Raw genomic sequence first — 18,229 nt, forward strand, 5'->3', positions numbered from 1 at the left:
ACAAATGATGCTCCAGGTAATCTGCTGGATGAGAGATAATTTCCGAATAAGTTCTTTGCTCAGATATAACATGCAGGCTTGTGACTTTGGGGGTGGGGAGTCTGTATCTGCTCAGTGATTCAGGCTAGTTTGGTAACTCTTTCGACAGAACCAGTTGTTGCTTGAGGGAGAAGGGCAATAAATGGATGCTGGCTTGGACGAGAGCCAATAAGGTCAGTCAGATGACCCATGGCCAATAACACTGACATACAAAATTTGAACTGGAAAGGAATGAATATAAAAGGTACAGAAGTTCCTCTACAACCATCAGAGGCCAACCATTGCAAATGTGGAGCACACTATGGACTCGTGGAGAATGGAGTGGGGCCACGAGGAATGTGTGTGGCTAGCTGAGAATCCTTTTCCCCAGTGTTACATTTCGATTGTTTGACTGTTCATGGAGAGCCATGAAAACCATTAAGACAATAAAGGTACTTGTCAGTAATTACAGATTCTCTCTGTGCCTCCCTGATCATTATTACTAAGACGTAGAGCCTTGTAACTGAGGCATAGAGTAATACAGCAGAGGAACAGGTCATTTGGCCCAACTTGCCCACATTGGCTAACGTCCTCACCTAAGTTGTCACATTTCTCTGGGTTTGGCCTATATCCATCTGAAGCAAGAGTGTGAAGGGCTTCTGTTGGTCAGGGTTGTCCATGGATGGATCCTCGCTGTCTAGATCTGCAAGCCTGGGCAGTACGATGTGGAGAGCAGCTGTTGCCCGTGTAGCAAGCTCCCTCTCTCCACGCATCTGGTGAACCCAAAGGAACGGCAAAGACCGATACAGTTTGGTACCAGCAGCATCGCAGGAGCTGCCAGTCAGCGTTGAACTCAGTGTAGGACTGCCTTAAGGGCTCCAGCTCCAGACTTTTCCCTTGGAGTTTATTCTCAAAGCCTTCCCTATGAGTGGGTATAACCGCAAGGCAGCGGAGGTTTGACTAGCACTTTCCTTCTAGACGAGCTGCCAACCACGGCTGACGAGCCCCATCTGCCCGAAGCGACTGGTAACCCGCCTTTTCCCCTTCTCCTGTCAGTAGAAACTGTTCTGCCGGGCTTTGTAGCTAAGCCACATGTGAAGCTCAGGAGCTGTACTTGGTTATCAGAGGCTGTTTGGGGCACACGCCATTTAATAGGTAGTGGGAGCTTGTCCCCACTACCACTCCCGACTATAACAATCTTAAGGAATCCTGAAGCATGGAAGAGTTTTAATAGAAACAAGAGGTCATGCAGATACAGGAAACCATGAGTTCCCCACGCACACAACACGCGGGAGGAACTCAGCAAGCTAAGCAGCATCTTTGGGGGGGGGGGATACACACAAATAGTCAATGGTTAGGGCTGAGATGTCGAGTCTCATGCTAAAACATCAACTGTTTATTCCCCTCTGCAGAAAGAGTCGCTTAAATATCAAGTAACACACACAAAATGTTGGGGGAACCCAGCAGGTCGGGCAGCATCGATGGCAAAGAGTAAACAGTTGAGGTTTTGGGCCGAGTCCGTTCAGGACTGAGAAGGAAGGGGAAAGATGTCTGAATAAAACGTTGGGGGCAGGGTCGATTTCTCTTGTCTTTCCCCTTCCTTCCCAGTCTTGAAGCAGGGTCTTGGCCCCAAACGTCAACTGTTTATTCTTCTCCCTATAGATGCTGCCTGGCCTGCTGAGTTCCTTCAGCATTTTGCGTGTGGTGCTTTGGATTTCCAGCATCTGCAGACTTTCTGGTGTTTGTCTTTTAAATATTGTGTTTTAAATCTACCCCTCAGATTATCTCCCTTCATGTAGAAATCTCCTGCTCTCTGGTCACGTCTGCTGCTTAAAGTTCCTGGGAGTCAATATTTCTGACGATCTAACCTGGGCCCAACATATCAACGCAGCTACGGAGACAAGACAGTGGCTATACTTCATTTGGAGCTTGAGGAGATTTGTCAAGTCACCAAAGATAATCAAATTTCTACAGACGTATCGTGGAGAGCAATCTAACCGGCTGCATCACCGTCTGGTATGTGTGTGGGGGTGGAGAACCATTGCTCAGATCGGATTAAGCTGCAGAAAATTGTGAACTTAATCAGCTCCATCACGGGCACTAGCTTCCGTAGTGTCCAGGACATCTTCAAGGAGCGGCGCTGCAGAAAGGCAGCGTCCATCGTTGAGAAGGTCCTTCACCCAGGACATGCCCTCTTCTCCCTGTTACCATCAGGAAAGGGGTACAGGAGCTTGAAGACACACACCCAGCGATTCAGGAACAGCTCCTTCCCCTCTGCCATCAGGGAGGAGGTACAGGAGTCTGAAGACACACACTCAGCGATTCAGGAACAGCTTCTTCCCCTCTGCCATCAGGGAGGAGGTACAGGAGCCTGAAGACACACACTCAGCGATTCAGGAACAGCTTCTTCCCCTCTGCCATCAGGGAGGAGGTACAGGAGCCTGAAGACACACACTCAGCGATTCAGGAACAGCTTCTTCCCCTCTGCCATCAGGTAGGAGGTACAGGAGCCTGAAGACACACACTCAATGATTCAGGAACAGCTCTTTCCCCTCTGCCATCAGGGAGGAGGTACAGGAGCCCGAAGACACACACTCAATGATTCAGGAACAGCTCCTTTCCCTCTGCCATCAGGGAGGAGGTACAGGAGCCTGAAGACACACACTCAATGATTCAGGAACAGCTCCTTCCCCTCTGCCATCAGGTAGGAGGTACAGGAGCCTGAAGACACACACTCAACGATTCAGGAACAGCTCCTTTCCCTCTGCCATCAGGGAGGAGGTACAGGAGCCCGAAGACACACACTCAATGATTCAGGAACAGCTCCTTCCCCTCTGCCATCAGGGAGGAGGTACAGGAGCCTGAAGACACACACTCAATGATTCAGGGGCAGCCTCTTCCCCTCTGCCATCAGGGAGGAGGTACAGGAGCCTGAAGACACACACTCAGCGATTCAGGAACAGCTTCTTCCCCTCTGCCATCAGGGAGGAGGTACAGGAGCCTGAAGACACACACTCCGCGATTCAGGAACAACTGCTTCCCCTCCGCCATCAGGGAGGAGGTACAGGAGCCCGAAGACACACACTCAATGATTCAGGAACAGCTTCTTCCCCTCCGCCATCAGGGAGGAGGTACAGGAGCCCGAAGACACACACTCAATGATTCAGGAACAGCTTCTTCCCCTCTGCCATCAGGGAGGAGGTACAGGAGCCTGAAGGCACACACTCAGCGATTCAGGAACAGCTTCTTCCCCTCTGCCATCAGGGAGGAGGTATAGGAGCCCGAAGACACACACTCAGTGATTCAGGAACAGCTTCTTCCCCTCTGCCATCAGGGAGGAGGTAAAGGAGCCTGAAGACACACACTCAATGATTCAGGAACAGCTTCTTCCCCTCTGCCATCTGATTTCTGAATGGACACTGAACCCATGAACACTGCCTCACTATTTCAAAATGTTTTTCACTACTTATTTCTGTTTAGCTATAACTATTATATATTTACTGCAATTAGTTTTATTTGTCACTCCTATTGTCACTTATTTCACTGTACCGCTGCTGCAAAGTTAATAAATTTCACGACATGCGCCGCTGATGCCAAATCTGGTTCCAAACCTTTCTCACATAAAATCTGCCTAGTAATTACGAGCCAATGAGAAATTAGGAAGGGTCCGACTCGTGACCAATGGCGTCGGAGCGTGGGCGGGACTTGGGCGCAGCCCGGCCTCGCGTCACATGATCGGGCTGCCGGGTTTCAGGTACCGATCTGTCGGTCTGGGGGCGAGGATGGCGTCGCTCTCGCTGCTGTTTGTGTTTCTGTCCGGGCTCGGCTTGGAGCTGGCACTCGGAGGTGAGAGGCGGCGGGGAGGTGGGGCAGCTGCGGGCTCGCCCGGTTGAGGTCTGTGCCCAGGATTGTGAGAAGGAGCGAAAGCAAAGTTAGCCTACTTGCTGAAAGTTTCCAGGAAGGTGAAGAAGAGTTAACCCCCCCCCCCCCCACTGTCCGTGAGCTGTAACGAGTTAATGGGCTGGCGATTGGGGTGGTCGAGGGGAATATACAGCGCGGATTTGGCCCACCTGCGCTCCAAACTCCATTTATATCAATTCAGTTTGTTTCTCCCCACATTTTCAACCCTAAGATTCTGCCACTGACCGACGCGTTCGGGGCAATTAGCAGCGACCAGGTAATCCACTGACCCCTCCCCACCTCTTTGGGATGGGGGGAGGAAGCCCAACACGTTACGGGGGCGAACGGGCGAACTCCACACACACCGAACCCGGGTCTCCGGGGCTCCACAGGCTGTGCCTCTGGGTCTGCTGAGGGATACAGATTCTCCGGGGCAGCGGACAGGGGTGTGGGCAGCTCCTGTGGATGCGGGAGTGGGGGAAATGGGCCGGATTCCCGGGTCTCTTCGAAACCAGGTTCAATTTTTACAAATCAGCTCTTGGAAGTAAAGGCATAAAAAAAAAGTTGCTGTGTTGATCTAGTTCATTACTGGATGTTTGGACCGTCCGTGCCGAGTCAATCACGTGATCAGGTGGTCTTGAGTCTCGTGACCAATCTCTGTACGTATTTAGAAAGTTGGGGTCCAGCGGACCAATCAGAGTAGTGGGATCAGCTCCGCTAACTTTGCGGGTTCACTAGAAGTTTGTTTTCAAATAGTTTACCGGATTTTGTTTTAGTATGGTAAACGTACCAATGGGACCCCGGAGTATCTGTCAAACAGGTCACCCCTCAAATCATGGATGGACTTTTGGGAATGGGAGTGGGGGGCCGCCGGGAGAGCACGCTTTGTCTGGTATCGGCGCCCGGCGAGGCCGTCTCCCAGTGCACGACAGTCCATGTCCAACTCTACTGTCGTGACTAGGCCACACTCAGGGCGGAGGAGCAACACTTTGTATTCTGTCTGGGTAGCCTCCAACCTGATGGCATGAACATAGATTTCTCGAACTTCTGGTAACCCCATCCCCCAATCCCCATCCCCCTTTCCCCCTCTCATCTTATCTCCTTACCCGCCCATCACCTCCCTCTGGGCTCCTTCCTCCCCCTTTCTTCCATGGTCTTCTGTCCTCTCCTATCAGATTCTCCCTTCTCCAGCCCTTTATCTCTTTCACCAATCAACTCCCCAGCTCGTTACTTCACTCCTCCCAGTTTCACCAGTCACCTTGTGGTTCCCCTCCCCTCCAAACCTTCTAACTCGGACTCCTCATCGTTTTTTCCCCTCCAGCCCTGACGATGGGCCTTGGCCCAAATTGTTGACTGTTCACTCTTCTCCATAGACGCTGCCCGGCCTGCTGAGTTCCTCCGGCATTTTGTGTGTGTGTGTTGCTTGGCTTTCCAGCATCGGCAGATTTTCTCTTGTCACAAAACCCTGGAGGAGCTGAGCAGGACAGGCAGGAAATGGACGTCTGGCCGAGACCCTTCCTCGGGACTGGGAAGGGGGAAGGTGCCTGAGTGGGAAAGGTGGCGGAGCTTTCTGCAGTCGCCGGTTCTTTTTGTTTCACTGAGATGCCAGGAGAGTGCTCCCTGTACGAAGGTTTGGTCTCTTGGCTGAGACTGTGAGGTGAAGAGCTGGGGGTCTCTCGGACCCAGGCTTTGTTCCCGGCCCTTTCAATCACCTGCTTCATCGCTCTGTGGGGCCAGTCGTTGGCCCCGAACGTTATAGCCAATGAACTGCCCTTCAGAATGCGCAAGGTTAGGTTTGATGCAGGGTCTCGACCGGAAACGTCGACCCTTTATTCCCCTCCGTAGAGGCTGCCTGGCCTGCTGAGTCCTCCAGCCTGTTGCGAGCGTTGCTCGAGATTTCCAGCACCCGCTGAGTCGCTTGTGTTCGGAATTTACAAGGTGCTGTAGGAGCGCACGTTTATTGATGTAGTCAGGAAATCCCCTGCCCTGCCCCCTGGGGGTGGTGGCTTTACATGGCTTTTGGTCTGCAGCGTGTCCCCTCCCCTCCCCCCCCTCCTAACACCGGGCCTGGGACTCCCTTCGAAAAGCCTTTTCGACGTTGGGGAGCCCGGAGGCTGGTGTAGATTGAGGGGGAGGGGGGCGGTGGACATTGGGACGTGGTCTGTCACTTCCCCTCAGCTGCCCAGGGACGAGATCACGAGGGTCTGGGCTACGGACAAGGAACTGGGCTTGGTGCTATGCTGCCATACTCGCTGGCAGGTCTCAACTGGTCTGGCTTGAGATGCCGTCTTGCCTGCATGGACTTGTTGGGGATCCAGGGAGGTGGGGGTGGGGGGCGTAGCTGCTTCCTTCGTCCAATCCCCAGCACATCCTCCCCCCACCCCTCTTTAACAACTTCAGCATTTTGGAAACCAGACTTATTTCCTTACTGAACACAACAAAATGCTGGAGGTCAGGTCAGGATCCGTTTATGGGAAAGAGTAAACTGCCGACATTTTGGGCCGAGGCCCTTCCTCAGGACTGAGAGGGAAGGGGGAAGATGCCAGAATAAAAAAGTTTGGGGAGGGGTGAGACAGGCTAGCAGGATGGGTGAAGCCAGGTGGATGGGAACGGTCAAGGGCTGGAGAAGAGGGAATCTAATAGGAGATAATGTTATCCCACTTTTTAAGAAAGGAGGGAGGGAGAAAACGGAGAACTATCGACCTGTCTGCTTGACATTGGTGGTGGGGAAGATGCTAGAGTCCATTATTAAAGATGAAATAGTGGCATGTCTAGATAGCAGTGATAGGATTGGGCCGATCCAGCAAGGATTTACCAAGGGTAAATCATGCTTGACTAATCTGTTGGAGTTTTTCGAGGATGTAACCAGGAAGTTAGACGGGGGAGATTCAGTGGATGTAGTGTGCCTCGATTTTCAGAAGGCATTGGGGGGAAGACATTGACATGGATAGAAAACTGGTTGGCAGATAGAAAGCAAAGGGTAACGGTGAATGGGTGTTTCTCGGAATGGCAGGTGGTGACCAGTGGGGTGCCACAGGGCTCGGTATTGGGACTACAGCTGTTTATGATTTAAGTCAATGATTTAGATGAAGGCATTGAGAATAACATCAGCAAGTTTGCTGATGATACTAAGCTGGGTGGCAGTGTGACATGTGATGAGGATGTTAGGAGAATTCAGGGAGACTTGGATAGGCTGGGTGAGTGGGCAGATACTTGGCAGATGACATTTAATGTGAATAAGTGTGAGGTTATCCACTTTGGGATTAAGAACAGGAAGGCAGATTATTATCTGAACAGTGTAGAGTTAGTTAAGGGAGAAATACAAAGAGATCTAGGAGTCCTTGTTCATCAGTCATTGAAGGTGAACGAGCAAGTGCAGCAGGCAGTGAAAAAGGCTAATGGAATGTTGGCCTTTATTACAAAGGGAATTGAGTACAAGAGCAAGGAAATCCTCTTGCATTTGTACCGAGCCCTGGTGAGACCACATCTGGAGTATTGTGTACAGTTTTCGTCTCCAGGGTTAAGGAAGGACATCCTGGCTGTAGAGGAAGTGCAGCATAGATTCATGAGGTTAATTCCTGGGATGTCGGGACTGTCTTACGCAGAGAGATTGGAGAGATTGGGCTTGTACACGCTGGAATTAAGGAGATTGAGAGGGGCTCTGATTGAAACATATAAGATTATTGAGGGATTGCACAAGATAGAGGTAGGAAATATGTTCCAGATGCTGGGAGAGTCCAGTACCAGAGGGCATGGTTTGAGAATAAGCGGTAGGTCATTTAGGACAGAGTTAAGGAAAAACTTCTTCTCCCAGACAGTTGTGGGTGTCTGGAATGCACTGCCTCGGAAGATGGTGGAGGCCAATTCTCTGGATGCTTTCAAGAAGGAGCTAGATAGGTATAATGGATAGGGGAATCAAGGGATATGGGGACAAGGCAGGAACCGGGTATTGATAGGAATTGATCAGCCATGATCTCAAAATGGCGGTGCAGGCTCGAAGGGCTGAATGGTCTACTTCTGCGCCTATTGTCTATTGAGCGGAGAGTGGCCAATAGGAGAAAGGGAAGGAGGTGACCCGGGGGAGGTGAGAAGAGGTACAAGGGGGGAATAGAGGAAGAGTGGGGGGGGGGAGAATTTTCTTCACCAGAAAGTTGTGGTGGGGGGGGGGGGGTACCAGGTGAAATAGTCAAGTTTATTGTCATTTTGACCATATGCTGCTGGTACGGTACACAATAAAAATAAAACAACATTCCTCCAGGACCCTGGTGCCACATGAAACAACACAAAACTACACTAGACTATGTGAGACAGCAGACGGCTACACTAGACTACGTAAAACAACATAAAAACTGCACTAGACTACGTAAAACAACATAAAAACTGCACTAGACTATGTAAAACATAAAAACTGCACTAGACTATGTGAGACAGCACAAGGCTACACTAGACTACATAAACAACATAAAAACTGCACTAGACTACGTAAAACATAAAAACTGCACTAGACTACAGACCTGCACAGGACAACAGAAATACAAGGTGTTGCTCCTTCACCGTGAAGGTGGCCTCTTCTTCACACGAGAGAAGGTCATAGATTGACAAGCCCTCGGGAACCCCCCCCCAGTGGATGGTGAAGAGCTGCTCGACGAAGCGACCCCCCCCCCCCCCCCCCCAGTTTATGAAGCGTCTAGTCCCCTGTCTGTTTCCGTACTCCCTCTGGCCCTGTCTGAGGCTCTGTTGTGGCAGTGATTGCGGGCTGAACGGTCAGGCTGCAGAAATCCCGTGACAGTCAGCCTGGAGTTCCCAGAAATGACTCGGCTGCGGCGAAGAGTATACTCGTTCAGCTGCTGACTCGGCCGTTCCAGGGAATGGCTGAGTCAGCAACTCGGCTGTGGCGAAGAGTATACTCGTTCAGCTGCTGACTCGGCCGTTCCAGGAAATGACTGAGTCAGCATCCCAGTTGTGGCGAGTATATTGAAGGGAAGGGTTGGGGGGGGGTGGGGAGAGGAGTGGTAGGGCATTCCATAATCCGAGGAGCAGAAAGCTGATCCTGTTGATGTGAAATAGACACCCGGATCGTCCCAGGTGCCGGGGTCGGGGATGTCTCGGATCGGGTCCTGGTTTTCCGAAGGCTGAACGGCTGGAAGTCGTGGAATGTTTTTTTGGAGGGGGTCCTGAAGAAAGGATTTGGGGAGCTAGGTAGAAAGCTGAAGAGCAGGACTTCCAGGGTGGTAATCTCTGGATTGCTGCCTGTGCCACGGGTCAGTGAGGGTAAGAATAGAACGGTTTGGAAGGTGGCTGAAGAATTGGTATAGGGGGCAAGCTTTCTGATTTCTGGATCGTTGGGATCTCTTCTGTGCAAAAAGGAGGGGTTTGCACCTGAGCCCAAGGGGAACCAATATCCTTGAGGCTATGAGGAAGGGCGGGCAGATGACAGGGAAACATTGCAGACAGTGAGATGAGTTAAAGTGTAAACAGGGAGCCAGAATTGAGAAGGGCGAGCGAAGATGTTGTGATTGAATGCACGCAGTGTAGGGAATAGGGCGGATCTTGTAGCGCAGTTGGAGACTTGGGGGGTACACGGTTGCGGGCATCTCCGAGTCCTGGCTGAAAGGAGATCATAGTTGGGAGCTTAACATCCCATTGTATTGAAAGGACAGGCAGGTAGGCGGAGGGGGTGGGGTGGCCCTATGAAGATTGGAATCCAATCCTTTGAAAGGGGTTGCATCGTGGTCGGGTACGGAAACACCGATGCCCCAAGAGCGGAAGAGCCTACACAGTGGTACAGTACAGTCCATCGCTGACAAAGGAGCCCTCCCCACTGTTGAGCATTTCGGCAAGGAGCGTTACTGCAGGAAAGCAGCATCCAACGAGGCCCCCCCCACCACCCATCCAGGCTGTGCTCTCTGCTCACTGCTGCCATCGGGAAGGACTCAAATCCCACACCGCCAGGTTCAGGAACAGTTATCACCCTCCGAACTGGCGTGGGTAACTTCACTCGCCTCTGATTGCATGGCCTACAGACTCACTTTCAAGGATTCCACAACTCATGTTCTCTATTATTGATTTATTTTCTTTACTTGGACGGTTTGTCTTCAGGTTGTAGTTTCGTCAGCCTGTGTAGTTTTACCATTGCCTCTGTTGTATTTCTCTGCCCTACTGTGGATGCCTGCAAGAAAGTAACCTCACGGTGACTTGTATGTACGTTCGAGTGGTTCAATCTACCTGACTCTGCTTTGGACACTTTTAACTTGCACTGGACACTTATAACTTGATTTTAACCGACATGTGGCTGTTGTGTTTTACTATTTATTGTTGTGTTTACTATTTAGTGTTTGTTATGTTATGATTGCACTTGCCCCTGGGAAACACTGTCTCATTCTGCCCTGCAGAGCTGATGTACGGTTGGAATGACAATAAAGTTTTTGAATCTTTAATATCAGAGAATGGATACAGCATACACCCTGAAATTCTTGCTCTTCACAGGCATCCACAAAACAAAATGAACCCCATAGAATGAATGATAGGAACATCCAAATCTCCGAAGACACTCTCCCCTCCCATCACACAGCTAGCAGCAGAAGCACTAATCCCCCCCACCCTTCCTCCCGATAATAAATCTACTTTGAACCTTTGCTAAAAGTGCTCAGCAGGTCAGGCAGCATCTGTGGAGAGAGAAACGAGGTTAATTTTTCTCAGGGTTGATAAGTAGTCGGAATGACTTAAGTTGAATAAACCCAAATAAGGAACCTGACAAAGGATCTGAATTGTAATTCTGCCGCCTGACCGCCATATTCTTCCCAGCATTTTCTGTCAGATTTCCAGTGCGCTGAGTTTTTCATTAACCTCTGTCACTGCTGGCTTTCTAAGGGAGGAACATGTGGCTGATGAAGCAGAAGGTTCTGGAGTCCCGGGAGCAGAGAGCCCAGAAGTACCTGCTGGAGAGGTGGAAGTCCTTCGTAGCCGTGGGCAGCGGTGACCGTCTGGTGCCCAGCGAGGAGTTCTTCCAGCAGCCGCTAGATCACTTCAACAGGCGGAATAATGCCACTTACAAGCAGGTGGGTGCAGTCGGGACGTGCTCTGTGCTTCTGTTTTGCTGCTCGGCCCTGCTCCCGATTCCTGACACTGAAAGGAGCCACTCGGCTGAACTGGTCTCTGAGTTGCTCTGCCATTTTCCCCCAACTCAAAGAGGGCTGAGTTCTGCCCGCTTGCTCCAAGTGAAGGAACTCCTTGCTGAATTTCCTATCGGCTCTATCACTGGCCTTTCATTTCCACGGTCACTTCGAAAGTCAACTTTGAATACCAGCGTCTTGCTTTTTCACCGACTTGTGCGAACACCCACTCGTTCCTCAGGCGCACTTTATTTAATGTGGCCCCTGTCACCCACACTGTTCTGAAGTCTGAGCAGAGAAATTACATCTTTATACAGAATTCTCTAGTTGGATATGGACAGCTGATAACTTTGTATTTGTTCAAACACCCTATTTGCATTATCCATCACACTACAATAATACGGGTATAACAGTCAGAAGAATCTCCACATTAAAGTCCAGTAATATTTCAGAATTAAAGTAACTGACCAGTAGAAATTTAACTGACCTATAAGAGTCTTTGGTTGATCACTTACAAAAAAGCCAAATTAAATCCACTGTGATTCAATGTTGTAAAACAATAAATCATGAAAACTTGCAAGGAGGGTGAATACTTTTTATAGGGACTGTTTATAATTATGTATGTGCTATATTTATGTATGTACACATATACCAATATGCACACATACACACGTGCTTTAATTCAATTTTAATTTAATTTTTATTATTATGTAGTGAAATTATATAATGGATACTATAGAAAGAGTGCAGAGGAGATTTACGAGGATGTTGCCTGGATTGAGAATAGGTTGAGTGAACTCAGCCTTTTCACCTCGGAGCGACGGAGGATGAGAGGTGACCTGATAGAGGTGTACAAGATGATGAGAGGCATTGATCGAGTGGATGGTCAGAGGCTTTTTCCCAGGGCTGAAACGGCTGATTCAAGGGGGCATAGTTTTAAGATTAGGCATGTCGGGGGTAAGTTTTTCACACAGAGTGGTGAGTGCGTGGAATGGGCTGCCGGCGACGGTGGTGGAGGGGGATACGATAGGGTCTTTAAAGAGATTCTTAGATAGGGACATGGAGCTTAGAAAAATAGAGGGTGATGCACTAGGGAAATTCTAGGCAGCTTCTAGCGTAGGTTACATGGTCAGCACAACATTGTGGGCCGAAGGGCCTGTAACGTGCTGTAGATTTCTATGTTAAATGTACCGCTGCTGTATGACAACACATTTCTGACATCAGCCTGTGGTATTAAACCTGATTATGATCTCTCCGAGGCTTCACTTGCCAGGGCTGACTGCACCCCATCTGTAAACTATCCTTGCCTGGACAGTGTCTTAACCCTTGCCTTGCTGCTGGTAGTGCACTCCCATCCCAACAACTATTCGATCGTTTCTCTGTCCTGCTGGGAACGCCTGCAAGACAGCGAATCTCAGGGTAGTATACATTGATAATAAATCTACTTTGATCACCTATCAGGTCACTTTCTAAGTTTAAAGATGTTCTCTTCAGCTAGTTCCTGACGTCTGACTTGATAAATTGTTCCCGGGTGAGCTTTGTTTGTATACCCCTGCAGCCTCCTTAGCATCGCTTTGAACGGGGAACTGGAGGGGATGCCCGGCACACTTCTTGGGGGCCTATGTTGGACGTGCCCTTTAACCGCTGTACCTTTGCCCCGCAGAGATACTGGGTGAACACTGAGCTGTGGGAGCCAAAAGAGGGTCCGGTGTTCCTGTATATCGGTGGCGAGGGGGCCCTGACAGTCTTCTCTGTATTAGCAGGTACGGTTCTGCATGAGCAGGTGGGTCGGCAGGAGGATTTTCGTTGCCCCTCGCTATCGGACCACCTCATCAGCGCCACCCACTCATTTGTGCTAATCTTATACTAACCCTCTTCTATTTCCAGCAGTGTAGATGCATCTAGGGGTATTACTGCCCTCTGCAGGATATATAATTAGTTAGAGTTTCAAGAGACTCAAGTTCTTGCGTATACACTAGTCACACGTAGAAACAGAATTATAAACTTTTCCTGATGAAGGGTCCTGGCCCGAAACATCGACAGTGCTTTTCCCTATAGATGCTGTCTGGCCTGCTGTGTTCCACCAGCATTTTGTGTGTGTTGTTGTTAATGTCGACAGTGCTTCTCTCTATAGACGCTGCCTGGCCTGCTGTGTTCCACCAGCATTTTGTGTGTGTTGTTGTTAACGTTGACAGTGCTTCTCCCTATAGATGCTGCCTGGCCTGCTGTGTTCCACCAGCATTTTGTGTGTGTTGTTGTTAACGTTGACAGTGCTTCTCCCTATAGATGCTGCCTGGCCTGCTGTGTTCCACCAGCATTTTGTGTGTGTTGTTGTTAACGTTGACAGTGCTTCTCCCTATAGATGCTGCCTGGCCTGCTGTGTTCCACCAGCATTTTGTGTGTGTTGTTGTTAACGTTGACAGTGCTTCTCCCTATAGATGCTGCCTGGCCTGCTGTGTTCCACCAGCATTTTGTGTGTGTTGTTGTTAACGTTGACAGTGCTTCTCCCTGTAGATGCTGCCTGGCCTGCTGTGGTCCAACAGCATTTTGTGTGTGTTGTTGTTAACGTCGACAGTGCTTCTCCCTGTAGATGCTGCCTGGCCTGCTGTGTTCTACCAGCATTTTGTGTGTGTTGTTAACATCGACAGCGCTTCTCCCTGTAGATGCTGCCTGGCCTGCTGTGTTCCACCGGCATTTTGTGTGTGTTGCTATGAACTTTTCAGTCAGATGGTGGTTCTCTTGGTGGCCAAAGATTTAACGGAAAAACAAAATACATTTAAGTCAGACAGCCTCTTGAACACTATGCTTCTCTCAATTTGATATCGATTACAACTCAACAAAACATGCTGAACTGTCTCTGGACTACCATAGTCACATAATCCAGCAGGATGTCTTCCTATTACCTTTAATTAATAGTTTAGCCCACAATGCCCCAACCTAAGTCTGGTTAATTTCACCATATCTCTACGATTTAAAGAGTAAAGGTCTGAGACCTTTTTTAACCAGTGGGTGACAAGAAAAGAAATGCCTTCCCTTTAATTTACTAACCCTCTGTTCTTTTCTCTCTGCGCATTCAAAGGCTCAGTTTAATATCGGAGGATGTTTACAGTATACGACCTGAAATTCTTACTCTTCACAGACATCCACAAAACAAAAAAAACCCCAAAAAAAATGAACGGCAGAAAACATTAGAACCCCAAAGCCCCCCCCCCCACAAGCAGCGACAAAAGCATCAACCCCTGCCCTTCTCCACCCCCACTTGCTCCAACGAAAGCACCAACTACACCCCCCCACAACTATGCCAGCAGTAGCAAAGCCTTCAAAGAGATCATGATCTAGAGTCCATCAAAAACGAAAACTCGACATCTCAGACGGGCCGTGCCTCTCACTGGTGAGAGTTCCTAGTTCTGGCCCTGAATGGTGGCACTTCCCACCCGCCCCCTTTCGTTGCGCGGTCCCTGGTCTTCACTACGGAGTTGCTGGTCTCCCGGTGCAGATGTCTGGGTGGGGGGGCCGTCTCCTCCCTCCCCCGGCCACGCTGGCTGGGACTCGCCGTTCCCGCCTCCTGCCACGTTTCCTTTCCCGCAGGCGAGCACGTGGAGCTGGCGCGCAAGTACCGGGCGCTGCTGGTCTCGGCGGAGCACCGATTCTACGGAGCCAGCATCAACCCGGACGGACTGGCCGAGCAGAACCTCCAGTTCCTGAGCAGTCAGCAGGCGTGAGTCTGGCGGGACGCGCCGGGGCGTGGGATCGCGGCTTGTTCATTAACCCCCCCCCCCCCCCAGCTCCATTCTACTGCTTTCTCATAACCTTCGACACCCTCACTAATGAAGAATCTGTGTGTGTTCAAACTGCTCTCAGGCACCCTCTCTCCACAGCTTCTGCCCGTCCCCGTCTCGTTCCTCTTGCTCAAACAGGGTGCTTCCTATTTCTCTCGCCCCCCCCCCCCCCCGCAGGAAATGGCGCACTAAGCACAATGCCGCTGGTCTGTTTCCTGATCTTGTCTTTTTTAAAAATTTTCCTTTCCAATCCTGAAGCTGTCCACAAGCTCTGTGCTTCCCGACCCGCCACCACCGTCGCCCCGCCGTTGGCGGCCAGAGCCCCTGGAACCCTTCCCGAGCGGCCTCTGCCTCTCTCCTCTGCTGGAGGCCACCCGGTTTACCCGAACCACTGCTCTTGTGTCATCTTATTGTTGCAACTGAAGTTCCGGTCAGCTGGAAGCTGAGCTAGAGACTCGGTGTTGTGGCTTTGCTTTATTTTTTTTAATTTTGGGGCGTTATCCCGGATTTCCCTGACTCTGCTCCCTTCCCCGCGCAGGCTGGCTGACCTGGCCACCCTCCATGCCTTCATTTCGCAGAGGTACAATCTGACAAGACGCAACACTTGGATCTGCTTTGGGGGCTCCTATCCGGGCTCGCTCTCCGCGTGGTTCCGACTGAAGGTGAGGAGGACCGGGAATCAGGCCATTCGGCCCGTCGACTCTGCTCTGCCATTCCGTCATGGCCGACTTATTTACCCCCGCCTCGACCCCGCTCTCCTGTCTTCTCTCTATAACCTTGGACGCCCTGTTTAATCAGGGACCTGTCAACCCCCCACCTGAGATGTACCCGGTGACTTGGCCTGCACACCCGTCTGTGGCAAAGAATTCCCCATATTCGTCACCCCCCCCCCCCCCCCAAAGAAATCCAAAGGTTTCGAAGGTGCATTTGATGTCAGGGGAATGTATATGATATACGCCCTGAAATTCTTTTTCTTCACAACCATCTGCGAAAACAGAGCAGTGAAATGTTAGAACCTCAAATTGCCCGCCCCAGCTCCCCCCTCATATACATAAGCAACAATCCCCCCTCCCCCACCAGCAAAAGCATCGGCCCCCCCACCCACCGAGCACTCACTCATGCAGCAAAGCATCAATAAAGACCCAGACTAGCAGTACTCCAAAGACAACTCATTCACCCGGTATTCGAGATACCACAGGCTCTCTCCCCCTTTAATAAGGGAAAAGAGATGGTTGTTGACTTCAGGAGGGCACAGAGCGACCACTCCCCGCTGAACATTAATGGCTTCTCAGTAGAGATCGTTAAGAGCACCAAATTCCTTGGTGTTCACCTGGCGGAGAATCTCACCTGGTCCCTCAACACCAGCTCCATAGCAAAGAAAGCCCAGCAGTGTCTCGGCTTTCTGCGAAGGCTGCGGAAAGTCCATTTCCCACCCCCCATCCTCATCACATTCTACAGGGGTTGTACTGAGAGCATCCTGAGCAGCTGCATCACTGTCTGGTTCGGGAATTGCACCGTCTCGGATCGCAAGACCCTGCAGAGGATAGTGAGGTCAGCAGAGAAGATCATCGGGGTGTCTCTTCCCACCATCACGGACATTTACACTACACGCTGCATCCACAAAGGAAACAGCATTATGAAGGACCCCACACACCCCTCATACAATCTCTTCTCCCTCCTGCCGTCTGGGAAGAGGCCCCGAAGCATTCGGGCTCTCACGACCAGACTATCTAACAGTTTTTTCCCCCAAACTATTAGACTCCTCAATACCCAGAGCCTGGACTGACACCTTACTGCCCTATTGTCCTGTTTATTATTTATTGTAATGCCTGCACTGTTTGTGAGTTTCAGACCGAGATTGCTTCTGACGTGGTCACCCCTTGTGCAATCGCTCCGGGTAACTGACTGGGCTCCCTGCCACCCTCGGTGACGGGACGAGGGCTAAATAACTAGGTGTATGCTCTAACGCCCGAGGGCTGCCTGCCCGGTGCTGGGTGGGTCTGGGAGGTGGAAGAAACCCAAGGCTGCCCAACGAAAGCTTGGGGTCTTTGGGGGTGGGGGGGAGACTGGAGGGACGGGCGTGGCATCAGCTATTGCCTCAAGGGGGCTGGTGTGATTTATTTGTCTTTGCTCCCGTCTTTGCTCTAGTTCCCTCACCTGGTTTATGCTGCTATTGCCTCGTCTGCTCCTGTCCGGGCCCAGCTGGACTTCACCTCCTACAACAAGGTAAAAGAGCTCCCACAATCCCTTTCCCTGATCCGTCAGGGAATGAGAGGAGAGTTCCCACGATCCCTTCCCCTGATCCGTCAGGGAATGAGGGGGGAGTTCCCACGATCCCTTCCCCTGATCCGTCAGGGAATGAGGGGGGAGTTCCCACGATCCCTTCCCCTGATCCGTCAGGGAATGAGGGGGGAGTTCCCACGATCCCTTCCCCTGATCCGTCAGGGAATGAGGGGGGAGTTCCCACGATCCCTTCCCCTGATCCGTCAGGGAATGAGGGGGGAGTTCCCACGATCCCTTCCCCTGATCCGTCAGGGAATGAGGGGGGAGTTCCCACGATCCCTTCCCCTGATCCGTTAGGGAATGAGAGGAGAGTTCCCACGATCCCTTTCCCTGATCTGTTAGGGAATGAGAGGAGAGTTCCCACGATCCCTTCCCCTGATCCGTCAGGGAATGAGGGGGGAGTTCCCACGATCCCTTCCCCTGATCCGTCAGGGAATGAGGGGGGAGTTCCCACGATCCCTTCCCCTGATCCGTCAGGGAATGAGGGGGGAGTTCCCACGATCCCTTCCCCTGATCCGTCAGGGAATGAGGGGGGAGTTCCCACGATCCCTTCCCCTGATCCGTCAGGGAATGAGGGGGGAGTTCCCACGATCCCTTCCCCTGATCCGTCAGGGAATGAGGGGGGAGTTCCCACGATCCCTTCCCCTGATCCGTCAGGGAATGAGGGGGGAGTTCCCACGATCCCTTCCCCTGATCCGTTAGGGAATGAGAGGAGAGTTCCCACGATCCCTTTCCCTGATCTGTTAGGGAATGAGGGGGGAGTTCCCACGATCCCTTCCCCTGATCCGTCAGGGAATGAAGGGGGAAGAGTTCCCACGATCCCTTCCCCTGATCCGTCAGGGAATGAGGGGGGAGTTCCCACGATCCCTTCCCCTGATCCGTCAGGGAATGAGGGGGGAGTTCCCACGATCCCTTCCCCTGATCCGTCAGGGAATGAAGGGGGAAGAGTTCCCACGATCCCTTCCCCTGATCCGTCAGGGAATGAAGGGGGAAGAGTTCCCACGATCCCTTCCCCTGATCCGTCAGGGAATGAGGGGGGAGTTCCCACGATCCCTTCCCCTGATCCGTCAGGGAATGAAGGGGGAAGAGTTCCCACGATCCCTTCCCCTGATCCGTCAGGGAATGAAGGGAGAGTTC

The 18,229-nt window shown here is 51.2% G+C and overlaps 1 protein-coding gene across 1 annotated transcript in view; it reads left to right on the forward strand.

Moving 5' to 3' along the window:
- Nucleotides 1-3,722: 3,722 nt before the first annotated feature.
- The window catches only part of LOC132381453 (thymus-specific serine protease), a 31,084-nt gene continuing 16,577 nt past the window's right edge, over nucleotides 3,723-18,229 (forward strand). The window contains exons 1-6 of the mRNA XM_059950872.1: nucleotides 3,723-3,864; nucleotides 10,789-10,976; nucleotides 12,694-12,793; nucleotides 14,619-14,748; nucleotides 15,348-15,471; nucleotides 16,958-17,035. Coding sequence (XP_059806855.1) covers nucleotides 3,750-3,864; nucleotides 10,789-10,976; nucleotides 12,694-12,793; nucleotides 14,619-14,748; nucleotides 15,348-15,471; nucleotides 16,958-17,035 — 735 coding nt within the window. The 5' untranslated portion in view covers nucleotides 3,723-3,749. The remainder of the gene's footprint in view (nucleotides 3,865-10,788; nucleotides 10,977-12,693; nucleotides 12,794-14,618; nucleotides 14,749-15,347; nucleotides 15,472-16,957; nucleotides 17,036-18,229) is intronic.

This window comes from Hypanus sabinus, chromosome 26 (assembly GCF_030144855.1).
Source record: "Hypanus sabinus isolate sHypSab1 chromosome 26, sHypSab1.hap1, whole genome shotgun sequence".
NCBI lineage: Eukaryota > Metazoa > Chordata > Chondrichthyes > Myliobatiformes > Dasyatidae > Hypanus > Hypanus sabinus.